The sequence below is a fragment of the Lissotriton vulgaris genome, unplaced genomic scaffold (genome assembly GCF_964263255.1).
Source record: "Lissotriton vulgaris unplaced genomic scaffold, aLisVul1.2 SCAFFOLD_261, whole genome shotgun sequence".
NCBI lineage: Eukaryota > Metazoa > Chordata > Amphibia > Caudata > Salamandridae > Lissotriton > Lissotriton vulgaris.
The window spans coordinates 621,953-632,524 of record NW_028252546.1 but is presented as its reverse complement, the minus strand read 5'-3'; the positions used below and the strand labels follow the sequence as shown (position 1 = coordinate 632,524).

The window sequence follows — 10,572 nt, the reverse complement described above, 5'->3', positions numbered from 1 at the left end:
CCACCCACTCATCATCCATCCATCCTTCCCCTCATCATCCATCCTTCCCCTCATCATCCATCCATCCATCCTTCTACCCACCCACCCACTCATCATCCATCCACCCTTCCCCTCATCCATCCATCCTTCCCCTCATCCATCCTTCCCCTCATCCATCCATCCTTCCCCCTCATCATCCATCCATCCTTCCCCCTCATCATCCATCCATCCATCCTTCTACCCACCCACTCATCATCCATCCATCCATCCCCTCATCATCCATCCATCCTTCCCCTCATCATCCATCCATCCATCCTTCTACCCACCCACTCATTATCATCATCCATCCATCCACCCTTCCCCTCATCATCCATCCATCCATCCTTCCCCTCATCAGCCATCCATCCTTCCCCTCATCACCCACCATCCATCCTTTCACCCACCCACTCATCATCCATCCATCCTTCCCCTCATCATCCATCCTTCCCCTCATCATCCATCCATCTACCCACCCTTCCCCTCATCATCCACCCATCCTTCCCCTCATCATCCATCCATCCTTCCCCTCATCATCCATCCATCCTTCCCCCATCCATCCTTCCCCTCATCCATCCTTCCCCTCATCCATCCATCCTTTCATCCATCATCCATCCTTTCATCCATCATCCATCCTTTCACCCATCCATCCATCCTTCCCCTCACCCATCCATCCATCCTTCCCCTCATCATCCATCCATCCATCCATCCTTTCACCCACCCCCTCATCATCCATCCACCCTTCCCCTCATCATCCATCCATCCTTCCCCTCATCATCCTTCCATCCTTCCCCTCATCCATCCATTCTTCCCCTCATCCATCCATCCATCCATCCTTCTGCTCATCCATCTATCCTTTCACTCATCCATCCATCTTTCCCCTCATCCATCCTTTCACTCTCCCATCCACCCTTTTACCCATCCAGCTACCCTTCCACCTATACATCCAGCTATTTACATTTTCTCTCATCCATCCTTCACCTCACTCATCAATCCATCCATCCTCTCTCATTATCCATCTATTCAATCTTTCATTCATCCATTCACCCTTTCACTAATTCATCCAGTCATCCACCCATCCCATCCCTTCACTTACTTACTTGCCTACCTTTCCATATTAATTTGAGCTGAGCCCTTTTGAGAAGAGGCCCATCAAGAACTTCACCCTCGCTGCAGGAGACATTGCAGGACTGGAACAGAAGCCACCCAGGGCAGAACAGGAGCCATCACAGGGGGGGGAGGGGCGACAGGAGCCATCACAGGCGGGGGGGGGGGAGGGGGAACAGGATCCACCAAGGTGGACACAGGGGTGGGCATGCAGTATTCTCGTATCATCTTGGGCTCCTCGCCCCCTCCTGCACAAGACAACAAGAAGACAGGCTCTCTGTCCAAAATGCCATCCCCCACTGTGATGTACTGTACTTACAGGAGATACTCTAGGAGAACTGATTGAACTGATTGTCCTCCATACTTTGTTAATCAGTATGGGTGCGATTGTGCCATTTCTTTGTTGTATTACATTATGCATGTTTGAAGAACCGAGGTTTGCTTACATATTAGTGACAGTAATTAAGCTCGGTGAAGAGAAGCAGGTGCTGCCTCGGTGTAATCAGGGGTGTAATCTGGCCGAGTCTAGGATGTTTGGGGCCCTGGGTCGAAATCGAATGTGTGAGCCCCCCTCTCAATAGCAGATACAAGACGCATTCAGGGCTGTTTGCATGTGAATGGATGCCCCCTGCTCGTGAACCTGCAGCCCCTCCCTCTGTCACCTTCGAGCACCTCTTAACAGCTCATCAAGGGCTGGAGGTGTGAGGGTTGCCATCCCGCTGTGCCTCTCTGATGCTGCGGGGCATCTGAGCTTTGAAACAGCATCTGAGTCAAAGAGGGAGGTGGGTGGAAGCTGTGCCCTGTTAAAATTACGGACAAATGGCGTCCGTTAAAGAATCCTTCACGGACAACGGACAGAAGGCCGAAATTACGGACTGTCCGTGAAATTTACGGACGGTTGGTCACCCTACCATCCGTATCTATTCTTTTGAAAGGGATGGATTGGATTGGTAAAGAGAGGTGTGTGACACCTCCTGTCAGTTCTGAACTTTAAAGACAGTGCGAGGACCCTGGGGGGACAATGACGGTGAGCGAGGGTCGAGCACACGATCGGTTACAAAGCGGGCTCGCTCTTTCCACACTACTTGTAATATTTACATCACCCTGGAATCCCCCAGCGGTTTGAACTCTCGCTTTACTATAAGCCCCCCCTGTGCTCAGAAGCCGTCGGTGACACATGCCCGGCGCTGGGAGATTCCCACCCCAGCCTAGGTTCATCGACAAGGAAAAGCCCTAGCGTGGAAGCCCCCTCGCCCTGAAAAGTGAGCGCGAGAGGCGGGCGTGAGGAAATCCGGGGGAGGGAAGGAGGGCCGCGCCGAGGCAGGCGCCGAAGGGAGCTCCGGGCTCACAAGTCCGTCTGCTCGGTACTGAGGCGAGACCCCGAGACAGCCGCACGCCAGGAGACCCTTGTCGGAGCAGCTGAAGACTGTCTCTCTCTTATCTTTTAAATACACATTCATCGGTTTCAGCATGGCCCGGGCTTGGGAACTTACGCTTTGTTACCTGTTCCTTGGTTGCTGCGACGGTACCCTCTGGCCAACAGGTAAGTCATGGGGCTTTTCTGTACATGAAGCTTCCCTCCATGAAGTCTGAAGGAGAAGCAAGGGAATATGTAACAAGCATTTGCAATGCAATAGGTCTCGCATTATGAAAGTTTGAGCTATTGGTCTTGTAAATGACAATGTTTTTATTTATGTGTTGGTTTTGAAAATAGCTAAATTAATAGCTTTGTCATTTACAATGCCAATAGTTATAACTTTCGCAAATGTGACACCTATAGCATTTGTAACGCAACATGTTTTGTATTTACGTGACTTAGATGAATTGATATTACAAATAAAAATGGCTTTTAATTGTTTTAAATAATTAATACTTGAATAAAGGTGATTGTAATTTATAATGGCAATAGCTTAAACTTTTGTAAATAACTTTTGTGAAGATTATGTTCAGTTGCCTATCATGAGTGGCAATGGGAGGTGCTTTTGCCTATCACTAGTGTCAATGACGGGTGCTGTTGACCATCACGAGTGTCAGTGGCAGGTGCTGTTGCCTATCAAGAGTTTAAATGGGAGGTGCTGTTGCCTATCATGAGTGGCAATGGGAGGTGCTGTTGCCTATCATGAGTGGCAATGGGAGGTGCTGTTGCCTATCATGAGTGGCAATGGGAGGTGCTGTTGCCTATCACTAGTGTCAATGACGGGTGCAGTTGACCATCACAAGTGTCAATAACGGGTGCTGTTGACCATCACGAGTGTCAATAACGGGTGCTGTTGACCATCACGAGTGTCAGGTGCTGTTGCCTATCATGAGTGGCAATGGGAGGTGCTGTTGCCTATCATGAGTGGCAATGGTAGGTGCTGTTGCCTATCACTAGTGTCAATGACGGGTGCTGTTGACCATCACGAGTGTCAATAACGGGTGCTGTTGACCATCACGAGTGTCAGGTGCTGTTGCCTATCAAGAGTTTAAATGGGAGGTGCTGTTGCCTATCATGAGTGGCAATGGGAGGTGCTGTTGCCTATCATGAGTGGCAATGGTAGGTGCTGTTGCCTATCACTAGTGTCAATGACGGGTGCTGTTGACCATCACGAGTGTCAATGGTAGGTGCTGTTGCCTATCATGATTTCCAATGGCAGGTGCTGTTGCACATCATGAGTTACAGCGGTGACCATGGATTGGTACCCAGTTGATGGATGGGATCTATCGCCACTGGGTTGTCAATCGTACCAAGTTCACTGTGTGGAGATGATATGGACATCAGCGCTGACCTGTGTGAAGGTGATTTTCGTGATGGCACTGAAATGGTCGTTTTTTCAGTGAAGATGAGACCACTGAAAACATTGCTCTTGTGGCATGAATAATTATGTCGTTACAACTGATTATGGTGGCACTGACATTTGTGCTTAGGTCAGTGAGATTGTGCATGAGCCTACCAGAGGTGTGGTCAATGTCACCAGCAGAGCAGTTGATGGTGACCTGGCATGAATGATGGAGAAGGCCTCAGTTCTATCTAGATGCCAATGCTGCCAGTGCTGACGGTGGCAGTGACGTCGGTAGCCCTAGACAATGATCGAAGTGTCCGTCACTGCTCCAGCTAGCATGATGGTGGCAACGAGGCTTGCTGCTTGAGGCATCAGCAGCACTGACAGAGATTTGTACAACACAATCTGGACAGTGGACCACTCTTATGTACTCAAAGCACCAACCCACATATCACCAATACGTATATATGATTTCCATTGGAAGAGCGTGCAAATTTTCAAATACTCCCTGTCCTGAGAGTATATCCCAAAGCCTTGGGAAGAAGTCAATACTTATATCAAACTTGAAAAAGCACCGCTTAAGAGTTTTCAGTCTCCACTGTACGTGGGTGACAAAGTTCGTAATCAAAGACTGTCCCAAATGAATAAACGCTGAATCGTAATTGTAAAAGAAGTTCAAAGTTGTTTTAATAGTCCGTTTAAGAGACCAGCCAACGCGTTTCGTTCCGTCAAGCGGAACTTCTTCAGGGCTGTAATTCATAAGATAGAAGGAAAAAGACATACAAAACCAGTGTAAGTCGCTTCAAAACAAAAATTTGTGTACATAAATAAATATATACATAAAAATACCAACACAAACCCATGTTAAAAACACAATACAATCTAAAAATTGCAGCATATCATCACATAAGTGCAATATTGAACCATTTCTATAAACATCATGCTGCATATTCAATCTTTTTATGTCGCTTTATATGTCTTAGGTATATTCTCCAAAGTAAAGTGATATTGTTGAGCAAAGATTCAACTAATCACATCTTACTTGGAAGTGACTCTTCCTACATGTATGAGTTCTAAAGTGCATTTATAAAAAACAGCGTCATCATTTGTTATTGACATCTGAGCATTTTAGACTGTGGTAGTCTTTCCGCACCAAACATTTTCCATGTCTAACAATTCATATCTCGACTAGTATACGATCACAGACATTTATTTGACCAAAAGGTCAATATTATTGCAGACAGTATTTACAAAAGATATATATCTAAAAGAGAAGACTTGTATTTCAATAAGTAGTCAATGCAATATGGCACCGATGATTATAAAGGCCAGTTCAAGATTTACCTTAGTACCACATTATGTAAGGAAACACCCCATTGAGATAACTTTTTAGTTGTAAGCGCTTGTATTCAAATCATTCTTTCTTTACCACCGCCATCAGATAAGCCAGTTCAATATACACGAAAATGTTGATATTCTCTCTAGTAAATTCTCAGACTATATAGTGGAGAGCTATTGTTAAGAAATGAAATTCACTCAGAAAATATGTAAAATTCCTACCACAATAGGTGTCGTCACATGTGTATATATATCCAGGCAGAACCTCCAGTGAGTGAATTTCATTTCTTAACAATAGCTCTCCACTATATAGTCTGAGAATTTACTAGAGAGAATATCAACATTTTTGTGTATATTGAACTGGCTTATCCGATGGCGGTGGTAAAGAAAGAATGATTTGAATACAAGCGCTTACAACTAAAAAGTTATCTAAATCGGGTGTTTCCTTGCATAATGTGGTACTAAGGTAAATCTTGAACTGGCCTTTATAATCATCGGTGCCATATTGCATTGACTACTTATTGAAATACAAGTCTTCTCTTTTAGATATATATCTTTTGTAAATACTGTCTGCAATAATATTGACCTTTTGGTCAAATAAATGTCTGTGATCGTATACTAGTCGAGATATGAATTGTTAGACATGGAAAATGTTTGGTGCGGAAAGACTACCACAGTCTAAAATGCTCAGATGTCAATAACAAATGATGACGCTGTTTTTTATAAATGCACTTTTGAACTCATACATGTAGGAAGAGTCACTTCCAAGTAAGATGTGATTAGTTGAATCTTTGCTCAACAATATCACTTTACTTTGGAGAATATACCTAAGACATATAAAGCGACATAAAAAGATTGAATATGCAGCATGATGTTTATAGAAATGGTTCAATATTGCACTTATGTGATGATATGCTGCAATTTTTAGATTGTATTGTGTTTTTAACATGGGTTTGTGTTGGTATTTTTATGTATATATTTATTTATGTACACAAATTTTTGTTTTGAAGCGACTTACACTGGTTTTGTATGTCTTTTTCCTTCTATCTTATGAATTACAGCCCTGAAGAAGTTCCGCTTGACGGAACAAAACGCGTTGGCTGGTCTCTTAAACGGACTATTAAAACAACTTTGAACTTCTTTTGCAATTACGATTCAGCGTTTATTCATTTGGGACAGTCTTTGATTACGAACTTTGTCACCCACGTACAGTGGAGACTGAAAACTCTTAAGCGGTGCTTTTTCAAGTTTGATATAAGCACTGACAGAGATGTTGTGACATTTTATGCAGCAGTAATGGCAGTGGGCACAGAACTGGCAGTGAGACCCTTTTCAGTGAGGTGTCTACTTGATGCTTTCGGTATCCAGGAAGGCAGTGCAGGTGTTAACACTGATGGTAAAGACACATGAAGTGATGCTGGAGGGAGCGGTGATAACACCGGAGGGTGGTGGCAGTTATGCCAGGGAGTGCTGGGAGCACTGGCTGTGATGCTGGTGGCAGCAATGCTGACGGCACCAGCGCTGCTGCTGGCGAAGCTACCACGGATGCTTGCTCCAACACTGTTGATCCTGGTAGCACTGTTTATGGTATAGCTAGTACTGCTGGCAAAGATGCTAGGGTACTGGAGGTACGGATGGTGGCAGCACTGCTGATGATATAGGCAGTAAGGCTGGCGATAGGGGTGCTGGTGGCACTGACAACAATGCAGCTGATGGTAAATATGATAAGGGCAGTGATGCTGTGGAATACATACGGATAATCCTGCTGAGAGGTATCTAAAGGGCAGATGTACTGGCAGTGAGGCTTGCATGCTGGTGGCAGTGGTACCCATAATACTGCTGGGAGGTATCTGAAGGGCAGAGGTACTGGCAGTGAGGCTGTGGAATAAATACTGATAATACTGCTGAGTGGTATCTGAAGGGCAGATGTACTGGCAGTGAGGCTTGCATGCCGGTGGCAGTGATACCCATAATACTGCTGAGAGGTATCTGAAGGGCAGTGGTACTGGCAGTGAGGCGTGCATGCTGGTGGTCGTGGCACCGATAATACTGCTGAGAGGCGTCTGAAGAGCAGTGGTACTGGCAGCGAGGCTGTGGAATAAATACTGATAATACTGCAGAGACATAACTGGAGGGGAAGTGAGGCTTTCGGCAGCGACAGTAACAGTGAGGATTGCACGCTGGAGTCAGCAGCACAGAAAGTGGTACTGGCCTGAATGCAAGCATGCTGGCTCCTCTGATAGTAGTGGTACCGGTAATGCTGCTGAGAGAGATGACCGGAATAGTGTTACTGGCAGTGACGGAGTTGGCAGCAGTAGAAGAGAAGCGTGCACTGGCGGCAGTGGTACTTCTGAGAGAAAGCATTAGGGCAGTGGTAAAGGCAGTGACGTGTTTGGCAGTGGTAGTACCAGCAGAGGCGCGTGCATGCTGGTGCAGGTGGCAGTCGCACTGCTGAGGGAGATGGCAAGGGCAGCGGTGCTGCCAGTGAGGCGTGCATGCTGAGCAGTAGTTGTGGTACTGATAATACTTCTGTGAGACATCGTAAATACAGTGGTACTCGAGGTGACGCCATTGGTACCGATAGTGGTAGTACCGATGCTTGCATGGTAGTGGTACTGCTAGTAAGGGCAGTGGTACGGGCAGTGATGCTTTTGGCATTGACAGTAGTAGCCGCGATGGTGGCAGCAGTACTGCTGAGAGAGATCGTAAGTGCAGTGGTACGGGCAGTGATGCTTTTGGCAGCGTTATAGTAGTAGCGGTGGCAGCAGTACTGCTGAGAAAGATGGTACGGACAGCAGTACGGGCAGCGGCGCTTTTGGCAGCAAGAGTAGAGGGAGCGACGCTTGCAGCGCTGGCGGCGATGCTGCTGGCAGTGATGGGGATGACTCCGGTGCCAGTAATGACACTGACATCCAGGGAGACTGGCAAAGGGTGGGGGTGAGGCGGGGAGAGGTACTCACGTGGGCTGCGGTGGGAAAATGAAGCCCTCGACCCCCAGCGCGCACAGAGACAGCAGCAGGACCATGGCCGGCAGCGAATAAGTGCAGGAAGAGACGCGGCTCAGAGACCCCGGCAACGCCATCTTCCCAACAAGAGAAAAGAACAAAAAGTACAGCAAAAGTTGATGCATCAAACACAGCAATCCAGAGTATGCAAGCCATGAATAAAAAAAAAGTGAAATTACGGCCGGCGCAAGCCATGAATAAAAAAAGTGAAATTACTGCCAGCGCAAGCCATGAATAAAATCCAATGGGAGCACTCACGAAGGGCTCTGATGTTAATACGAGTGAGGCAAGCACAGTATTTGTTTCATATAAACCTATGCTGCAAGCCATAAATAAAAAAAGTGAAATTACGGCCGGCGCAAGCCATGAATAAACAAGTTAAAAAACAAGAAGTGGGCAAAGAGGTGTCACCAGGGAGACGGGGAGAGGAAGGAAGAAGAGGGAACGTGGAGGGAAAGTGAATGCAGCAGAGGGCGGAGCGGATCGCTTTGAAGTACGTTTTCACAGATACATGGAAAATCACTAATTCCTGCACATTACAGGGGGAGCGGATCCCTTTGAAGCACGGCCTCGCGGCCGTGAAAGAAGTGTGTGTTAATTAGGGGGAGGAGAAGTGAGGCAGAGTGCGCTGGGGAAGCAACAGCAACAGATGGCTTTAATTAGAAGCTCTCAGAGGCAGGCGGCTCGGATGATAACACCGGAGGGTGATGGCAGTTATGCCAGTGAATGCTGGGAGCACTGGCTGTGATGCTGGTGGCAGCAATGCTGACGGCACCGGCGCTGCTGCTGGCGAAGCTACCACGGATGCTTGCTCCAACACTGTTGATCCTGCTAGCACTGTTTATGGTATAGCTAGTACTGCTGGCAAATAGGCTACGGTACTGGAGGTACGGATGGTGGCAGCACTGCTGGTGATATAGGCAGTAAGGCTGGCGATAGGGGTGCTGGTGGCACTGACAACGATGCCGCTGACGGTAAATATGATAAGGGCAGTGATGCTGTGGAATACATAAGGATAATCCTGCTGAGAGGTATCTAAAGGGCAGATGTACTGGCAGTGAGGCTTGCATGCTGGTGGCAGTGGTACCCATAATACTGCTGAGATGTATCTGAAGGGCAGAGGTACTGGCAGTGAGGCTGTGGAATAAATACTGATAATCCTGCTGAGTGGTATCTGAAGGGCAGATGTACTGGCAGTGAGGCTTGCATGCCGGTGGCAGTGATACCCATAATACTGCTGAGAGGTATCTGAAGGGCAGTGGTACTGGCAGTGAGGCTTGCATGCTGGTGGTTGTGGCACCGATAATACTGCTGAGAGGCGTCTGAAGAGCAGTGGTACTGGCAGCGAGGCTGTGGAATAAATACTGATAATACTGCAGAGACATATCTGGAGGGCAGTGCTACCGGCAGTGAGGCTTTTTGGCAGCGACAGTAACAGTGAGGATTGCACGCTGGAGTCAGCGGCACAGACAATACTCCCGAGAGGCAGTGGTACTGGCCTGAATGCAAGCATGCTGGCTCCTCTGATAGTAGTGGTACCGGTAATGCTGCTGAGAGAGATGGCCGGAGTAGTGTTACTGGCAGTGACGGAGTTGGCAGCAGTAGAAGAGAAGCGTGCACTGCTGGCAGTGGTACTTCTGAGAGAAAGCATTAGGGCAGTGGTAAAGGCAGTGACGTGCTTGGCAGTGGTAGTACCAGCAGAGGCGCGTGCATGCTGGTGCAGGTGGCAGTCGCACTGCTGAGGGAGATGGCAAGGGCAGCGGTGCTGCCAGTGAGGCGTGCATGCTGGGGGCAGTAGTTGTGGTACTGATAATACTTCTGTGAGACATCATAAATACAGTGGTACTCGAGGTGACGCCGTTGGTACCGATAGTGGTAGTACCGATGCTTGCATGGTAGTGGTACTGCTAGTAAGGGCAGTGGTACGGGCAGTGATGTTTTTTGCATTGACAGTAGTAGCCGCGATGGTGGCAGCAGTACTGCTGAGAGAGATCGTAAGTGCAGTGGTACGGGCAGTGACGCTTTTGGCAGCGTTATAGTAGTAGTGGTGGCAGCAGTACTGCTGAGAAAGATGGTACGGACAGCAGTACGGGCAGCGGCGCTTTTGGCAGCAAGAGTAGTGGGAGCGACGCTTGCAGCGCTGACGGCGATGCTGCTGGCAGTGATGGGGATGACTCCGGTGCCAGTAATGACACTGACATCCAGGGAGACTGGCAAAGGGTGGGGTTGAGGCGGGGGGAGGTACTCACGTGGGCTGCTGTGGGAAAATGAAGCCCTCGGCCCCCAGCGTGCACAGGGACAGCAGCAGGACCATGGCCGGCAGCGAATAAGTGCAGGAAGAGACG

At 47.9% G+C, this 10,572-nt stretch overlaps 1 protein-coding gene across 1 annotated transcript in view; it reads left to right on the top strand.

Moving 5' to 3' along the window:
• Nucleotides 1–2,469: 2,469 nt before the first annotated feature.
• The window catches only part of LOC147662118 (intercellular adhesion molecule 1-like), a 352,803-nt gene continuing 344,700 nt past the window's right edge, over nt 2,470–10,572 (top strand). The window contains exon 1 of the mRNA XM_086951098.1: nt 2,470–2,665. Coding sequence (XP_086807224.1) covers nt 2,593–2,665 — 73 coding nt within the window. The 5' untranslated portion in view covers nt 2,470–2,592. The remainder of the gene's footprint in view (nt 2,666–10,572) is intronic.